This window comes from Lagopus leucura, unplaced genomic scaffold (genome assembly GCF_019238085.1).
Source record: "Lagopus leucura isolate 7727_CA_CO unplaced genomic scaffold, USGS_WTPT01 Super-Scaffold_100019, whole genome shotgun sequence".
NCBI classification, from domain to species: Eukaryota; Metazoa; Chordata; class Aves; order Galliformes; family Phasianidae; genus Lagopus; species Lagopus leucura.
Window position 1 is genome coordinate 9,011,845 of NW_024962273.1, and position 19,739 is coordinate 9,031,583.

The 19,739-nt window shown below is 45.7% G+C and overlaps 1 protein-coding gene across 9 annotated transcripts in view; it reads right to left on the reverse strand.

Annotated features, from left to right (window-relative positions):
* The window catches only part of KALRN (kalirin RhoGEF kinase), a 450,273-nt gene that overhangs the window by 50,031 nt on the left and 380,503 nt on the right, over positions 1–19,739 (reverse strand). The window contains exon 1 of one of the 9 annotated variants that reach the window (XM_042877580.1): positions 14,265–14,510. The exons of the other annotated variants lie outside the window; for them this stretch is intronic. Within the exon in view, the coding sequence (XP_042733514.1) occupies positions 14,265–14,346 (82 nt within the window). The 5' untranslated portion in view covers positions 14,347–14,510. Of the gene's footprint in view, positions 1–14,264; positions 14,511–19,739 lie in introns of those variants that run through there. 9 annotated transcript variants of the gene reach the window in all.

Genomic DNA, 19,739 nt, shown 5'->3' on the forward strand with positions numbered 1-19,739 from the left:
CTATTTGCCATCCCTGCTGAGAATGACTTTTTTACACATAATACAGGTCAACCTGACACAGTCACAAAGGCAAGAGTTGAAGAAAGAGCAGAGCTCGCTTAACGACAGACAGAGAAATGAAACACATGAAATCTGCCAGGAAAGACTTTTGGGATGACCTCCAAAACCCTGCTTGTGTGAGCTGCACTGCTTCTGTGACACGTACCACTACAAACACATTTATCATGGCACGTGGTAGGAGGTGGAGATCCAAACACGGAGTGGATCAAGCAGAACACATTACTGTGCTCTTCTTGCAAAGCACTAGCACATATGCGCTCTGCAAAGTGTACTGTGAGAGCTGTCTGGAAGCAGACTGTGCTCAAGAAGAGCCAGTGAGCACTTCGAGTGTGACACAGCGGCTCATGGTGCAGTAATTCAGGCACCCACAGAAACAAGTGGCTGAAGGCACACCGCAGCAGCTCTGCAGGCACTGCGGGGCTGGCAGCGAGCTGCACTGCGTGGTCATCGTGTCACTGTAGGCCTGTCTAAAAAAAGATCTCTGGTGAAGCGGGACGGGTGCGTGGAGGTCAGCAGATGAGTGTGGCTAGATGGACTTCCTGGCCAACCCAGTCATTCAGCGAGGAGAAATGACAGTTTCCAAAACACCCCTAAGCGAATCTCCAAGAAACTTCTGGCAATATGACTATGGCAGATACACAGCCAGTGCAAAGAGTTTTAACATTCAGAGCTTCCACACCGCCAGAGTCATGAAATGCTTGCTGTTGCTGCAGTGAACAGACGGCTACAAAAGCACAGCTCTTTTACTTGGAAAATGGAAGGTTCCAGCTCTGTGCAATGCTGGGTGAAAGGAAAAACAAAAACCTCACAGATGTCTTCTAGCGGTATGGCTGTATTCCCACTTGAGCCAGTAGGAATTGCTGTTGGAACTGAACACCAAGACGTTTTATTTTTACCTCCCCGTTCCCCAGAGCACACAGGGGAGCAGAGGTCTGACCAGGATAACACAGCATCGGATCCATCTGCAGAACCCGAGTCTGTAACATGAAGTGGGAAAGGCTTCTCTTTTTGATCCATACTAACCGTAGACTATTTATGATAGGAGGGAAGTATGCTTTGATAACCAGACGTTAATACAGAACAGGGCTATGAAGATGCATAACTATGCCAGGACACACTCCTGCTTGAGCTAAGAAGAGGTGAATCATTACATGGGACCAGAGGGTGTAGGCACGGCTCCAATTCTCACCCCTGAAAAACAGCCTGAGAGAAAAGGATTTTTTCACAGAAGCCAGAGAAGACAAGCCAGAGTGGGACCTTGGTAATTCTGTTAGCATGTGCATGTAAATCAATTTTTTTTTTTTTTTTCCACAAAAATAATTCCACTCATGAATGAAAGCCAATAATGACAATCTGACCAATGAGCACATAAATTAACACCGCTCTGCTCAGCAGAGCCCATTTCCCATATTCAGTGATTGCTGTAAAATAACATTTATGACAAAGACAGAATTGAATCAGATGTCGATGAAAGACTGACTCGGTCCTTTCTCAAGCTACATCTTCCTGAAGGACAGGAATCTCTGAAGCAGAAAATCCTGGAAAGAGGGAGGTACCCAGACTCCCCCTGTGCACAAGTACATCCCCTATGTTAGTATTACGCACTAAACAAACAAGGATCATCCAAGACACCAAAATTCACCCCTCCCCCTCCCCCCCCGGCCCCGTCCAAGAGCAGCTCTTGCATCCAAAAGGCTGTAGGCTCCAGGTCACATCTCAAGGCCCCACGAAGCTTCATGAGCTCCCTGGGGCTCTACCACCTCCTGTTTTCTCCAGCACTAAAGGGGTAAAGCTCTACTCAGCAAAGATGGCCGAAGGAGCAATAAGCAGTTTCTTTGGTCTCTTCTGTGCTTTTGTATTCAATGTCCAAAACATGCTCAGAGAAACATTTTTATTGGCACAAGTCAGGGTTACAAAACCTTGTGGCTTAGGCAGATGACAGGACAGATCCCAGTTTTAGCATTAGAGCCTACTCTGCATGTAAAATCTGGCATGGATTTGCTAAAACATAGGGAGGTTGCAATATCTGGATAATTCAAAGTCACTTTGCAGCTATTCCTCAAGTGAAAATGCTAAACACTGCTTCATGACAAATGTAAATAATGAACCTGACAAGTTTTAATGTCAGCAGATAAACTGCCTTCTCAGGCACCGTGTCTGTACCAGGTCCCAAGTGAACATGAGGAAATTTTCAGTGCCTGCATTGGACACAGATAAAGGACAACTGGCATGGAAAGCCTTTCAGATTAGAAGTGCATTTAACTTGTGCAATGAAATTGCAAAACTCTCCTGAAGTCCTCCTTGGCTCCCACCTGTGCCCTGTCCTGCTTGCATCTGAGATGCCAGCAAGGAAGAAACAAGGGGATGCAGCATAGGACCCTGCTTCACCCATAGGGCAAAGATACCTTGAAATGCTGCTATCAAAATCTTAATGCAAATTTCACTCCAAGTTCAAATGTTCTCCCTGTCTTTATAACCGCCTGGAAATGAGCAGACTGGGAAGCTTCGGCAAAGTCTTCTGTTTGTATCTCAGAACATCACTTGAAGCTTCACTTTGGAAGTAATGCCCAAAAGCACAAATCAATCTGGCAGGACTCTCACAATTCCATTTATGTGGATAAAACAACTTCAGTCCAAATTTAAAGAGAGATACGGAGTTAAATATTTCATGCAAATGTTTCTAGTCCAACAGAGAAAGAAACCTACATTGCTAAAAGCAGACGTACTTGACAAACTTTCCAGTCACTGTAATGTGAGAACTCAAATTTTGACTTTTGGGATTACTGCCAGACATGCAAACGAGACTAACTTCCAAAATTAACTGGAAAAAATAAATTAATCACACAACATTCAGAACGCAACTGTTTCTTTATTCCATAGCTAATATTTCTTGGAAATGGGCAAGAAGAGCCGTTTGACAAAGATGATGTTCTGCAGAATTCCCCGTAGTCTTGCTGTGATGAAAAAAGGATGTTCCTGGGAGGATCGCAGTAACAAAGCTTCCCAGTTGTTGCTTCCAGGCAGGAGATGAAGCAGAGGACAGCAGGCACTCACCTAGCTGGGGTGCTGGTTTCTCCCAGCAATCAAGGAGCCGTGCTTGCTCCTGCCCGAGGGCGATGCAGAGCAGGATGCCCCCCTGCAGGAGCCTCTTTCTTCTCATTAACTACAGAGGGAGCCCAAGTAAATTACACCCTTGACTAAATTTAGTTATTGTGAATCCCCTTCCCACATTTGAGTATGCTTCATACCAGGCCGATCTCACAGCAGGAAATGATTAGCTGAAGTTAAGCATCTGACAATTCCCTTTAATGAGCAATAACTCATGGCAGGCCGCCATTAGCTCCAGTTGAATAGTTTTTATTTTTAGCTGGTGTTGCTCAGATGAGGCTTTCATCCAGCATGTACTGGGAAAGCTGACATCCCAAAGTAGTCTCCAGGTCTTGGTTGTGCCAGCCGGAGCGTCAGGGCTCAAGAGCGCCGGTTCCCGGAGGTCAGAGAAAAGTCACCGCAGTTCTGGGAAAGTTTCAAAGGGTGAGAGAAAGCCCAAAGCCTGGAGAAGCAGCACAGAGGCGCACGGTCTCAAGAGACCTTGTAAGAGAAGTTCCTGAAACCCTGAGAGCGTGCAGAATGAGGGAGCCGGGCCGCTGGGAGAGAAGCTGCACAAGGGTAAGGCACAGTGCTAGAGCTCTCCGCGTGGAAACATGACTTCTTTGCTGTCCAAGAGTGCTGGTAAGAAGAACAGCCACAGCAGTCATTCCTGCCACAGTTATGGTTTCATATGGGCTTAAAGCTATTGCCAGAGGCAGCTTTAGGGAAGACACAGGGAGAAGAGGAAAAGGGGTTCTCAGATGGATACAGGGCAGGATCTTGCTTCCTGTGGGTGAGCCTTTAACCCAGGAGCTGCAGCAAATGAGTGCAGGACATGTCCTTGACCTCTGAAGAGGCTCTCAGGAAAGTGTGCAGCTTGACCTGGCAGCACTCAATTGGCAGACATGCCTGTGGTCCTCCTCATCAGGTGTCCCAACCCAAAATACGTATCCATATAACAGCTGACAGCTGTGACGAGCATCCATGATGGGAGGTTTCTTTCCATTTATGGGCCTTTCCGTAAGACCCCTCATGTAAGCCGCTCTGAGCTCACGGTAAGAATAACAAGAGGACATCACACACAGAGTGAATCCACTCATCTATCGGGGAGATGCTCCTAGCCAGCTCCTGTCCCCAAATACCAACAGATAGATGCACTACTGACCAACCTTGAGCCCTTCAAGGGACTCTCATTACCTTCCCAGGCATAGCAAAGCTCTTTTAGAATATATTTTTACTGAATGAAGGAGTGTGGAAAAGCTCAGAAAAAGAGCCATTGCTCCACACAATAGTTTGAGGACAAACACAGTAGGTCTGCGTGTTCAATTTCATTCACCCGTTCTCTTGGCTGGGGCTTGAACCCAGCGCTCATCCTGATCCAGCCCAGCAACACATCTGTGGGGAACACACATAGGAACAGTCTTCTGGCAATGCCTCACAGCTGAGTGAGTGAATGGAGGCACGCATCTCACTTTAGTAAAGAAAGGGAATAAAAAGTCAAGAGTAACAAGATCCAGAAAGGGCATGCTTTTTTTTTTTTTTTTTTTTTTTTTTTGAACAAACCAACATTTATTTCAATTTAGTCAAACAGCTTGTTGAAGCACTTCTAAGTTCTTCTACTTTACATTCTGTATTTACACTGTCCTCGTTCTGTGACAAAAATAACATCATCTCAAACCCTGAAGTTTCCAGAGTAAGTGTCACTAGCAACAAAATGAACAGGACTCCGAACACAAAGCAAAATCCTCCTTGATATATTTTGACAGGAGACTTATGCACTTTTTAAAAAAATAAAAATAAAAAAAGTTTTAACCCTGAACCTTTAAAGAGACCTGTGTGGGATGATGAGAGGGAAAATGTCATGATTAAAGCTGAACAAGAACAGCATTTGCTGGCCTTTGCAAGTACACTGTTACTTTTAGCATAAGGAACTGTGAGATGCTTTGACACCCACACAGAAGCAGACTTCTAAACTTTGATCTAAGCAATGTTGCTCTGCTGAGAGTTCTAAGGGTACCAGAGATGGTGAACGCTGCCTTTTATCCTAGTGGTGGGCACAAAAACAAAATTTACTGCACGTGGTTTCCAAGCAGCTGTTAATACAACACAAGCCTTATTCTTCTGTAAAGCGTTAGGGGTCAGCTTCATTCAGCAGCTTCCAAATTGAGCTACTGTAAGAACGTTTCCACATTTAATGAAGTCATTTCTCAGTCGAATGACATCACTGGACTAGATGATCTTAAAGGTCTTTTCCAACCTTAATGACTCTGTCACTGCTAAGGATAGCTCTGCTTTACGCTCGAAGCCAGCAGCCTCTATGCAAGCTGAACCACTGCTGAACTTTGTGGGAGAGAGGAGGACATCTGCATGTCTTATTTGTATCTCCCTACCTCAAAGGAAACCATAGCTATGTTCCCAAACAATTCCTAATGGAAACAACTGAACAGCATCTGTGACAAAATAAATTGGAATTGGAAAACAAAAAGCAAGAACAGAACCCGAAGCTTTTGGGAGTAGGAAGTAAAACTGCATGTTGAGAAAGAAGGAATTGGTCATTAAACTTTCCAGGCACACATAGGGCTCAGAAAGCACAGAAAACGAGCAGAAAAAAAACAAACACAACAGTGTGCATCTTAGCGTCAGCTTCTTTTGCCAAATGCAGTAGCTTCCAACATTCAGCAGCTGTCTCTTGCTTTCTAGTGGTGTGGAGTTCTCTTTGGTACTTGGAGGCTGTCAGGAGCTCCGGGCAAAGAGAAAGTCTTTGTCCATTTACCAACCAATTCCAAAGGCGCTGATCTTGAACAACTTTACTAAGCAAGAATGATACAGATGTCTAGGAAAGGGGGCTTTTCTCTTAGTAAAGTTGTGGTAGGTGCAGTGGAAACCCAAGGCAATCTACATGCTTGTCAAATTGTGCCTAGGTAAGAACAGAGTCCTCCATGAACGTCTCTCATTTGTTCCCTCTTAAATTATTCAGGCTCTGACAGCCCCTGAAAAGAAAAGAATGGAACAAGGATAAGTCACGAGTGGTGCAGGCAAGAGCGGACACCACGAAACCACCAAGAACAATGAGGTTGGGGTGCTGGACAACAGACACACGGCAGCCTCAGCCTCCACGGCTGCTGCCCAAAGCAGCTTCCTGCACACCCTTTTCCTCCAGAAATACCAGCGGGAAAAACAAGCTCACAGCAAAGGTACTGGTTGGGATGGATTGAGAAAAGTAATGAATGAAGTAAATGCAAACAGCAGTTGGGAAATAAAACACACAGATAAGAATTGCTGGTGCTTGCGATGCTTGGCTCTTTGAACACAGCACAGGAAAACTGCTAAGCAGCTCGGAGACTTTTAAGTGCACACTCAAGACTGTCAGACTTTGGGAAGCTTTGGATCACTCAGCTTAAGCAGGAATGGAGAACATCGCTTGCTGCCCCACATAACAGCCCATGCGATCTGCGACCCGGTTGCCTGCAGGGCAGGGAGCAGGACTGGAAGGAACCTTCCCCACAGCACCAGTCAGTGCATTTATCATCTACCAGTGCTGAAATCACTGCTACGCTTCATCTGTAGGAGATATGGGATGGGAAATCAAGCTCTCAGAGACATCTGCTGCTCAGGGCAGGAGGGCTCTGCAGCACTCTTCTGAGCCCTCCAAGGCTGTGCCTTGACCCAGCTACCAGCATCCCCAGTACAGCTGCTCCTGAGGAACTCTGTAATTCAGGTTTCCGGAGGGCCAAAAGGAACATCCTATGGTTTCCCAGCACTTGCATCATTGTTCCTTACCAATAAGCTCTGCATGGGAAAAAAAACCTTAAGTCCAGCTCAGCAGAGAGCTGCACTGCAATAGCATCATTTGGCTTCCCATTGCATTAGTGTGTAATCACAAGTAGCTGCAAAACTGTTCTATCAAGCAAGAGAGATTACCATTACAAACCCTTTCTTCAAAGCTACATCACTGTTGCTGAGCAGTGACTTCCTTCAGAACAGCCACATCCTTCAAAACAACTAGGAAAAAGAAATACTTTTATTTGAACACAACAGTGAGAGTAGGCTGGTTGAGCAGCAGAGGCTGACTCTGAAAACACTTTGTCGAGTGGGGTAATCATTGAATGCAATGCACATTGCCCCACCACAGGCATCCTCCCACCTGATAGGTCTTTATCTCCAGGACAAGTGAGCACAGTGAACATTCAGGAAACATTAGTCTTCAGGTGTCTGCCTGCAGCTTGCTGTGCTCAAGTCCCTACTCAGAGACACACTGCCAGTTCAGATGTTACAGCACTGCTGCCAGCAGCTCCAGCCCTCCCCACGCAGCCTGGGATGTTCAGTCTGAGTGAGCTCAGTGACACTGAGACACAGACAGGGAAGATGCTGCTGTCTGCTCAGCACCTGGCAGGGCTGTGCTCTGCTGTCACAGAATTGAAGTCACTGCTGGAACACTCGCAGTACTTGCCTCCTTCCTGCCTACAGCTATGATTTTCCTTCTGCTGCCCTCCTAAGGATCCCTGTTGATTAATACTTATTCTGTTTCCTAAAGAAATCTATTCAGCCTTCACATACTACAACTGAGAGCAATGTTTGAGCATCATGTTGGTCCTCAGGGTTCAAAGTATAATGAATAGCAGTCTGGAGGCACTTAAATGGTATTAGCTGTGAATCATCTTTTTACACTGTACCACTCAGATACATTTGGATCTAAAAGACATTTGCATTTCTAATTAAAACAGATTACCATTAGTAATGAAAGAATGTCTTAAATCAGAATCCTTAGGCCATAAAAGCTAATTGCACGATGCTAAAACTGGATTTCAAAAATATACATATTATACCCCCTGCAGGATTAATTAGGCAACACGTCTTCAAAAGAGTTCTCGAAAGTGTATTTATTCAGCATGTGGTTTAATTATATGGGGTTGTGCAACCCCTCCCATAGTCTGCCTTGGAGCCAGGGCCACAGTCTGCAGGGTGCTCAGTGTGGGCAGAGGCTGCAGCAGAACCCAGTGCAAAGGGACATATGTTGGGCTCTGTACCAGGCTCATCTGCAGACCTGGCTCCCAGGCTTCAGCCCTTAATGCAGCCTGGAATATAATGCTGTATGGCTCCAAGACCTCGGAGGTGTCGAGCTGCACCAAGGCCAATGCTGCCTGCAGCACAGTGAGCCATCAAGTGCACTGGGGTGCAACAGGGGCAGTCAACTAGTAACTACCAAGTCCTTATGGGACAACATGCAAAATGGGAGATGTATTTGCTATTTTCCAAAAGTATCAAGGTATCAGAGTTCCCATACAGTGGAAGAGCATCTGTAGGAACTGGGAACTGCTGGAAGGTAAGGGAGTGAGAAACCAGAGCTGCACAGGACTTTCTGCAATGCGATATTATGCACATCGCATTAGAGAAAAAGCCAATGACATACATGCAAACTGAAGCATATTTAATGGCTCTCTCCCCATCAAAGAGAAGCTGTTCTACTATTAGGAGCTGTAATCCAGTTTTCAGGTTCCATTTCTCGTGTCATTAGGACTCCATCAGTGACATTTTCATATTTCATCCTATCTGCAAGGTGCCCAGGTGACGTGTGCAGCTTCCACATTCTCAGTCCAACAGGAACAGCCAGGGCAACAGCATCCGAAAGGAGATGGGATGCACTAACTGCCTTTCATCCCAAGGACCAGTTGTCTTTCAGGATAATCAGCCACATCAAATGTGAACTAAAAGCAAACAGGTCGAATTTTGGTTTGTGGTTCCACCACGGCAAAGAACACTGGCCAAGGGAGACATTTTTGGGCATGTCACCTTAAGTATTTTCTAATAATTATTTAGAAGTTCTCAGATCCTACTCACAGTCTTTTTCCAGAAAGCAGCCTGATGTACTCCTGTAGCTATTTTAGAAGTATTTTTACACCATACTGCATTGTGTGATGCAATATTTGCAACTGAACCATTCTGCAATAGCAACTGATAAGCAGTGGCTCAACCAGTGGAGAGCTGGAGCTCTTCACCCAACCAAAAACCACTCCTGAAGAATCCCACTGTACTCACTAACTACTCAACAGGTTCTTCTCTTTTGAGAAGAAACCAGAACAATTGCCAAAGACCAAAACATCTTTCACACAGCCTGTTAACAGATGAGAAGTACACTGAAATGCAGCAGGGCTCTGCTGTGTTTGAATAGTATGGTATCAGTGATATTTTTAGACTCAAATGTTTTGAGTTTTCTAACTTCAACATGATAAATTAGTTTTCTTAACACATACAAAAGTTTTAACAAGGTGTGTGCTGAAACATAGCAGTTTGGAAAGAAAAAAAAACAAAAAAAAACCACACCAAAATCCTTCTGGGGTCATGTGAAATTACTGCCCTTCTATTTCACCTCAGCATCTGCGCACTGAATTCCTAAACAATACATCTATCTGGCTCTTACTTTATAGAAACGCAGCATGTTAAGTCACCCCATGTTCTCTGAATTAAGCAGGGAGTTACCCAAGCTATATTTTTCACAATTATCTGCTCTTGTTTTCTTTTGGAATACAGTCTCCCTTCTCCAGGCTTTTGACAAGATGAATAAAGCTCTGTATGTTTCTTGGCATGAATGGAAAGTTTAGGAGCTCTGCCGAAATAAAAGCAAACCCCATGTTTCCTTAAGGCTGGACGAATTTATCAACGTTTAAAACAATGCAGCAATCTCAACAATAAGTATCCCCCCACGTACCCAGCCCCAGAGCTATAACTGAAAGCTGATCTTGCTACTTTACTTACACGAGTTAAGATCTCAAAGTTTCTGTACGACTCTGTTACATCCTGCATATAACCACATCTCAAAAGATAAGGCTGCGTGACCAGCCTGAAAACGGAGAGACAAAGCCAGACAATGAGGGTCTACCCCATGTCCACAGGGCTGGACTCATCAAGCATGTGGAATTTGCAAAGAAGACAAATAACAACTAACACTTGGATTGCTTGGATCTTGGGAACTGATTGACACTTGGTAAAGCATCCTGAATGCTGGCACTGATGTGGGGCACACCACGCTTACAGAAAGTGGCTGGCAGTGAGCAGAGGAGCCCTGTGCACAACCAGCCCTGTGAAAATCCCAAACCTCCCCTGCTCTTTGATGCTTCATGTGTCATGGTAGTACAGAGCCACAGAAAATAGACCTGAGGAAACCCATGAGCAATGTCCCGACCTTAAAACACCTCTTATGAACAGATTTAACAACACTTACAGCTAAATCATCCTAAAAAGGGGTTACTGCTCCCCAGCACTGGATTGAACACTGTAGCAGCCAGCCACGCTTCCTGTTCCATTGCTCGCATTCAGAGACAGTTTATTGGCCTCAAGGCTTTTGCCCAAATCCTCATAGGTCTCATTGCCACATTCAAGGGGAAGACACACACAGGTTCAGACCCATGGGTCTTCATTTACTCCAGCAGATCAGCATAGGGACTGCTGGGCACTTTACACATGCTTAGCTCAGGACTGTAGCAGGGTGCAAGGTAGGCAGTGGAAAGCACAATTCCACACTAGTTCTGGAGTTTTCTTCTTTTTTTTCCAGCAGCATTCACCTTGCTGTGCTCATCCTGCTTGCCCAGAGGAACAGTGCTTCCATCAGCTCTATCACCTCTTTCTGCCACAACCCACTCCAGCTCCTGACTCTGCCTGCAGAGGTGGGAGAACGTGAGGCTTGGAAGAGCTGTTCCTGCCATGGGCTCACTGGCTTTCTCTTAATAGAGCTGGAAGGAGAGAGCAACAGCTCTCCCAAACCTCACAAAGCCATTTTCTTGTGAGCTTGCCAGGAGAAGGAGCCGAGCCCAAGGCCGGCGCCCACAAAGAGCCGGTACACTTGATCCTCCTGACTTTACTGAGATGCAGCTAATGAGCAATACAGCGGCTTAACCCACAGAGTGTATTTGGAGAAGGTAACAGTTTCCTCATATTTCTCATTCAGGAAGGACCAGGAAACAAAGCAAGCTTTGGTTGACACCCTTAGCTTTACTATTGTTTTCTCCTCTGCCTCATTTTTGACAGAACTGCTTTGGCCGTGCATTCTACTGCACTTTATGCAGTGTAACCATGGCTCAGGCTGAAACACTAAATAAAATATGTTCAAATTAGGAAATGTTACAGGCTTGGACATACTACTGCAGATCTCTCCCTTGCTACCATGCAGCACTAAGGTACCAGTTTCCTTAGCAAAGCTTGCAGCTTGCTCTAACACAATGTCAGCACCTTCTATAAAAAGCATCATCAGATCTCACTTTCTACCTAATGAAGAAATAACTTTCATTAAGATGCTGCTGACAGCCCTTGAAATTATGCCAGTTTGCCCAACTTCCAGTTAAGGCTCTGTTTCTGACCAGCAAGCAGAGATCCAGGCGGCTGGCGCGGCTCCCTTTGCTGTGTATTATAAGAGGGATAGTAAGAAACCAAGAAGGGAGAAAGAAAGCAAAGAAACAGGGCAGTAATACAAAGAATGCAGAAGGAAGAGCCAAACTCCACCCGGTGCCAGTCCTGCACGGCCATGCCACAGAGCCATGTGCTGATGGGAGTGTGGGGCAACGGCACTGAACTCTGCCCTCAGCTCCATGGTTAAAGGTAACCAAGCTCTGACCTTGTGACAGTCGGAGCATGCAGCTGAGCACTGCATGTCCACAACAGACACTTCCCAAAGCAAAATCCCTCCTCTTTCCCCGTGTTTCCACATCATAACTGTTTCAACACAGCCTCAGACCAGAATCACGCAGGTAACTGAGGAGATAGTGTTAAAAGAAACATAAAATTATTTTAAATTGTAGATCCTGGGCTGATTTGAGAGGAAAACTCAATGACTGTCTCTAGTTATCAGAACACCATCAGAACATGAACCCTCTCATCAATCTGCTTTCAAAGCCCGTTCTGCAATGCTAAGGGGCGTCCCATCACACCAGGTCATTACTTTGGGTTTGTGTAATTTAAGAAATACTGCAAGAGGCCTTGCTTGGCTGCTCTTGGCTGATTGAGGCCATTGGCCTGGAGGCTGTGCAAGGCTACTGCGCTTAGCTCCCCCTTTTTATGGCTGAGAACAAGTGACAGACTCTTGCTCCGAAGCACTCCTATATTAGGATTCGTACTTCTCCATACTGCAGGACAGACAAGTAGTCCTTATTTAGTTCATGTAGGGGACTATCTGGGTCAGAGGAAAACTGGTACTAAGTGTCATTCACTTTCCCTGTATGGATCCCAACAGCTCTGTACACAAGCAAAGCTGACACAATCAGAAACTCACCAAGAGAAACAGGCACAAAAGCAGGAACAAGGTCACTGCTGCTGCAAAAGACAGGAGGTGATTTATGTGATAGTTTGTCTGTCAAAATCCTTCAGAGAAATGACCAGTTACACAATACACTCAGGACCACTGTTTTGTTGGTTGTTGGGTGTTTTGGGTTTTTTTTTAGTTTAGCACTGTTGTTGCTATTTAGGAGATGAAGCATCCCACATCACTTCCAAACTCAACAGCACAAAAAGCACCAACCTCTGTTTAAGAGCAAGCCATAGGCTCAGCTGCTCAACAAAACCTACTTGGCTGGTGCAAAGATCAAGATACATTAGGCATCTCTCACAGGAGAAAGGAGAGGCAAAGGGAAAGTCATTGATGGGGCACAGCAGGGAGAATTACTCCACGGTGTTTCGTATATCCAATCTTAACACAGCCAGAAGTGAGCTCTCTACTACAAGGCTGAGATCAGTGAGAAGTCCTAGAGAAGACATGTCCCCCCAAAGCAAAGATAAACACTGACAACGCCAGATACACAAAGCTTCAAAGGCCAGGCTGCCACTTCAGAGCACCTCCATTGAATGGCAGAAGCTGCCAACAAGAACACTGATGTTATTGTCCGGGACACCCAAATCCCTCCTCAAGTACAGAGTTTGGTACTGCCTTTGGTTTTCTATGACAGTGTAACAGGTAGCTTCTTACACTTTCTGCCCATTCCAATTTGACTACCAAGGTCACAAAAGAAAGAAAGAGACCAGTGCCACAAAACCCTTTTTGTTACTGATCCTTAATCCAGAACTGCAAACACAGTTAACATTTCTAAAGGAGAGAGAAGAGCCAGCTGTTTCCCTTCCCCCTCCACCTAGAGGCCTGGCTTTCGTGGTGGTTTAGCTCTATAGCTTTCTGGTAGCAGCTCCGCAGAGACTACCAGGTTATGTGCCTCTTCTTACAGATGTTGCTTGGTTGGCATGACGCAGGATGTTCTCCTCAGGCTTACAGAGATCAACATCTCACAAACCCGTTTTTCAGCTCTGCTCTGACTAGCTTTGGGTCAATAACTGGGCTAGCAGTGCAAACGTGTGCATTGTGAAATTAGCAACCCCATCTTTACCCGGGGATTCCATCATGAAGAAAAGCCTGGATTTAATAGCTTTAGTCTTTAAGAGAAGCAACAACCTCAAACAAAAGCTGCAAGTGCTGCTGGGGACACTGAAGCTAAGAGATACCACACCGATCTCCCGTTAAAAAACTTGCACTACGCAGAGTAAATTCCAGAGCCACATCAGTGTGAAGGCTGTGGGCTGGGAAGCCTTCACCCAGCTGATCTCAGCCTGAATTCCTAGCAAAAATCAGTCTCCCTTCCATTTTCACAAGGCACTCTCACCACCGTGTTGTTCCCACATCTCCACAAGAAGCCCTCAGCCCAGCGTTCCCAGCCCTTCCAAAATCATCATTCACAGATTTGTAGACTGTGAGAAACAGATGTCCCCGAAACACGCTGCCCTACCCGAGCCCAAGAAAGACCGGGGAAGGGAGGGGAAACAGGGAGAAGAAATCTCATTTAAGCAAATATTTCTGCCTGCCCCGATGACCTTACAGTCCCTGGGTGTTTCCTACCAGCCACGATAACACAGATCCCGTCAACTTTAGCCTTCTCCCTCGAGATGCCCCAGCCCCGCTGCGCGCTGAGGGGGCTCCGACTGCCCCGGGGGGGTCCGGCTGCCCCGGCACTGGGGGTCCCGGCTGCTCCTCCACCCTTTTCCTTCACTCTCTCCCTTGGAGGAGCGACTGCCCGGGGTTCCCAATGAGCTCCCTGCCCCGATCCCGAGAACAACCGCTCTTCCCCAACTCGTCCCCCGACCCCACCGACCTTTGCAGGAGCAGCAGCAACACTTCGCCAAGAGCCATCCTACACCGGAGCGGGCTGGATAGCCGCGCCTGCCCGCTTTCATGCTGCCTTCGGGCTGCTCATGGCAAGGAGCCACCGGCCCGCTTGGAGAAAAAAAAAAAAAAAAAAAAAAATAGCCTCAAAGCCAAAAAATACTGTAAAGAGAACAACGCTAAGCGGCCGAGCCGCCCGCGGAGCCACCGCTGTCCCCGCGGAGCCCGGCGCGCACCTCCGGGGGCGGAGCGAAGCCGCCCCAGCCCTGCCCTTATGCAATGGAGCGGCGGCGGGCGGAGCGCCGGCAGCCAGGGGGGCCGCGGGAGGGAGGGGTTCGGCCGCGTCCGAACTGCGGGGATGGAGAGAGGAGCTGCCCCGCAGGAAGTTTGCTGCAGCTCTGATAGGTTACCGTGGTTTTAAAAGGCTAAACTTATTTTGCTATATATTTTTTTTCCCCAAGTGAACAACTATCTTTTTTCCTCCCCGCCATTCCTTCAGCTTAAGCATCAGACGGCGAAAGCCTTTTACAGCTGGCTGGAAGCATTAAACCAGGCTGCGTGCCCAACAGCTCTCCCATCAACTTTCTGCAGGAGGTCTGCCTGAAGCACCGCAGCCCTTCTGCTCAGGATGAGAATCTGAGACACGGACCAACCTGACAGAGCTTTCCATTCAGAAAGTGCCAGCCTGTCACGTTAAGGTTTCCCACCTAAAACACAGAAAACTGGAGGTGTCAAAAGTGAACCTTGCTGGAGGCAACCGGTGGGCAGCTTGGGCAGGATGCCTAAGTGGCAGCATCATGCATTTTACACATTTGTACTGAAAAATGAGCAAAACCAATACGCTCCCAGGCATACATGTGGGAATTGTTCTTTGACTGCAGCCCCATTGGAACCACTGGTAACCTCAGAACCAGGCTGGAGCATGCACTGTTTCCTTGCCCTTGAGCACCAGGCTGCTGATCAGCATGTGAGAATGAAGTGAACCTTCACTCTGCCTACGTTTGCTGTGTGTTGTGTCTTTCTTTGACTTGGGACTTTGCCTATCTGGGAGATACACGTGCTCTGGTGCCTGCAGCAGTCAGATAATATCTCATGGGAAACAGTGGCCACAGCAGCAAGTGGAGAAGGAAGATGTGGATGGGGAACCTACAAGGGCCCCTTTGCCTTTCTGCACCTCTCCTTTTCCTAAAGACCTTCATTTCTCCACCTTCTGCTTCATACCATGTCTCTCTTTTTTATATTCTGCCTTTCACACCACAGCCTGCCCTCTGAGCTGCTGCCTCCCACCTTGACTCAGCCTGCTTTGAGCAAACAAAATAAAGGGGTAATGTGCTCTTTAGTGGCATCTCAGTGTGCTCCTGGTCTTGCCCAGTGTCTTCCTGCATGGAGATCTGGTCTACAAGGCAGGATCTGTCCGTCATGGAGGCTCTTCACAACACTAAGTACAGCAGAACCCTGATCCTGGCTGCCTTTAGAAGTCTTCCAAGGAAAACCTTTTAGATTCCTTGTTTAAGAAACTAGAGACACCCTAAAAATAGCATTTCTGTCTCAAGACATTTGGCAGAGCTGACTGCTGCCAGGACACAACATCTCATGTGGGTGAAGCATCCCACAAGGGCTCAGCATCCCGCATCAGCATTGAGATTTCACCAACCCGAGCTGGCTCCCACGAAACTCTGCAGATGTGGGAGGTTTGAGGGGTTCACAGGGACATCTAGTGGTAAGCCCTAACCAAATCCCGGCATTGCTTGGGAAGACAGAAGTTTCTGACTTCACTCAAGGAACATTTGAGCCATCAGGCCAAAAAGAGCACATCTTAAAGATATGGTGCACATGATACTGACAGCACACAGCAATAAAACAAAGCTTAGAGGTGAAGGTTCAGTGAAAGAGTACGTATGGGTGAAGTTTGACAACCAAGTTTGTAGTCCTGTAATTGCAGCCAAATTCTAAAACCTAATTAAAATGTAATTTCAGCTCTGAAAAAAGTGGTTTGCTTAATTACAACAGAATTGAATTCATTATTTTGGGGAAAAGCAGGCTCTCTTTTTTCTTTCCCAACACTAGCAATACTGTGAAGGCTATATCTGAAAAGCTTCTCTTTTCAAAATATATATCCATATGTGTATTTACTGATGAATGTATGCTATAAATGAAAAAAAAAAAAAAAAAGAGATAACTAAAAGATAGTTTTAATAATCACATCATATTGAGTAGCTCCTATAAAGCAGAAGAGACGTGCTGCTGTGCCCACAGCTCAGCTGCAGCCTTGGCTGAGGATGACATGGCTGAGGGACATGATTTAGTGGTGGATTGTTAGAGTTAAGGTTGTATGGTTAGGTTGAAGTTGGACTTGATGATCTTGATGGTCCTTCCTAACGTGAGCAATTCTATGATTCTATGACATCTGCCATCAATGTGAGTGGGACCTGTGCTGAGCCTGGAGCTTGGTGTTTGAGAAGCAGCAGATTACATGGGGAAAAATAATGCTGCACAGTTCACTTGGCCTAAATGATGAGTGAGGAGGCTCTTGCCTGCAACTAGGAAGGGTCCTTAACCTCACTTCCTATGTTCACATTGTAATTTCAATGTTATTTTTGGACAGGATGCAATAATATCTGGCTGAATGGCTTCTGTGTCCCCAAGTCAAGTAAAACTTTCCCACTCTCACTCTAAACTAAGCCTGAGTCTCAGGAATTCTTTGGGGAAACACCTCCTGGCACCACATTTCTAATACAGCTGCTGTTATCTGCATTGGAGTGACTGTGAAGATGTTCGGGTCCTGACTTGCCCCACATGGAGCTGAGGCCATCAGCACTGCATCTGTGCAGCACAGAGGATGGAAGGGAAGTTGAGATGATGAGGCAGTGAGATCTTTCTGCTCCTGAATACGGCTTCAGAAATTCCCCAGGATTGGGACGCTTCTGGATGAAATCTCAGAGAGTCCACAGAAGTGACTTTTGCAATGTAAGCTCTCCTAATACTTTTACCGAGTCCTCCCGTGGAAATTTTGGGGTGAAAGACAGAATGTGTTCATCTGTACACTGTGCTCTCTCACACCTTATCGGGGGCTTAATTTCCCTCAGTTATAAACTGAAAGATGTATTTGAGGGAAACACAGCATAAAATAACTAATGGTGTAATGGTTCCATCTGGGTCAATAGAAATGTGGGGAAATACACTGGCCTGGATCGCCCTTGAGGTCTGTAATGCAGAACAGCAGTGACATTTCTGCCATAGTGACAGGTGCTGCTTCTTTCCCCCCATCATACAGAGAGATTAATAATGTAATGGTTATTGGGAGCATCTGTCTGTTGCTTATTCAAGTCAGTCCCACACTGTGCTTGGAGGTGTAAAGTGATCACTGCAGAAGATCAATCCCAGTGGGCATCACTATTAGGGAGCAGGATGCATTATGGCTGATGTATTTTTCTAATCCAATGAAGTTTAAGTATTATTTACTCATTTCTTTTGAAAAAAACAGGGAAACAACTATCCCACATGAATTCAAGTCACAGATGGCAAAAGGGAAAGGGATACACAGAGTTTTAAATACGTTATTTAAATATGTGATGTAACCTGCTGAGACTTACTCAGAAGTGCAAGAACATGCATGAAATGTACCTTCTTTAAGGAGACACTGGGTGACTCCTTTCATTACTGATTCTCCCACCAAATTTCTGAATGATCTGGGGGAAAAGTGTGTCTTCATTTTCTCTGCATGCAATAAAAAGATACTGGCAATTCGTAGTTGCCTTAAAGTGGTCTGAAACCGAGGTTATGCATCCTACAGTGAGCATCGAGAACAGTTTTTATGGTTTGATGTTTATTCAAATAAGTGTGTCAGAGTATGGCTCTGACGTTACCAGCTTTTAGATTTGGTATTAATATTAACCTTGATCAATATGTTCTGTCTGCAAATGCTATTCACAAAACCAGGTAAATGTGAACAACTGGAAGGAAGGCAGATTGGCAGAGTGAAGCAGTCCTTGCTCAACTAGCACATTTCAGTACATTATTCTTGGCTCTGGCTCCAGCTATTTTCAACAGCACTAAACATTCATTAGATTAAATCAAATGAACCACGTTCTTTAAAAATAGTCAGGGCCTCCTTGTGCCAGTTGGAAAAAACAACAACTTTATTGGGTATTAAAACAGATCAAATAAATTAAAAATAAATAAATAAATGGAATCATATTCCCTCCTGGCGTAAGGGAGCACAACTCCAGGGAGAGGTTTTTGGCTCCTCAATGCAGCACAGTGGTAGGTAAAAAAAGAACATTCTCAACTAGCTAAAAAGAACATTCTCAACTAGCTAAAAGAAACAAATTAAAAGGAAATATGGACAACCCAGCACAAATTCCATGTTAAACTGAAGTGCAGGCATATGTTCAGCAAATGTTAGGATACGTCACTCCTTATGCTTCTGTAGACAACAGCATGGGAATGGTTTATGACAACTTAGTAGAGTTGCATGACCGAGTATCTTGGCCAACCAACTCTACTGGGAAGCCCTGCAGACCCATCTGCTCTGTCAGGTGCTCCAACATGAGAAGAACCTCACATGTACACTACACAGAACCCACCTCTCCTGAACATCATAAGTTCCCCCCACTGACAGCAACGTAAGTCTCCATCCTAATTTACAATTCATTCTTTTTCTTTCTGCAAAGGAGGGAGAGCCTAAGACATAAAGACAATCTGCTTGGAGTCTTATCCGCCAAAGTATCTTAAAAAGCTCAATGAACAAACAGCACCAGGCAGATAGTGGTAGAGCAGACTACAGAATAAGGCACATACACTTACTTTCATGCAACTCTGGCTGTTTCAAGAGAACTTGAAACATCTGGAGATGTTCAAGAACCATGGAGATGTGGCACTGAGGGACATGGTTAGTGGGCATGGTGGGGATTGGTTGATGGTTGGACTTGGTGATCTTAGAGGTCTTTTCCAACCTTACTGATTCTATGATTCTATGAACTTAGAGTTGTCCCCAGAAATTATGTAGACACATGTGGCCTTCTGCAAAGACCTGCAGGCAGGACCCTCTGACCTGCCAGCAGAACCACCAGAGGAGTTGCAGAATGCAACCCCTCACAAACCAGTTTAACATATGGGCTCCAGAAAATGGAGCCATGCACTGCTTTACTGCCATACTGAGTTACTCATTTGCTGGAGAACGACAGTGGACGGTGGACACATCCAAAAAAGCTCCTGATGAGAATAAAAAAACAAACAACAACCACACAAGACCTTAAGCAAAAAAATAACGAAATAAAATTTTTAAGCAGCTTTTGTGTCCGTTTCCTGAAGCACTTATCTCCATTAAAGCAGAGATATATTGTTGGGAGTTACAGCAATAACCAGCGATGGAAGACACAAAGCACTAAAAGGCTGCTCTTCGGACATGTTTTGACTCCTCTTGCACTGTGTTGGGCCTCAGCGGGGCAATCATGAGCCTATC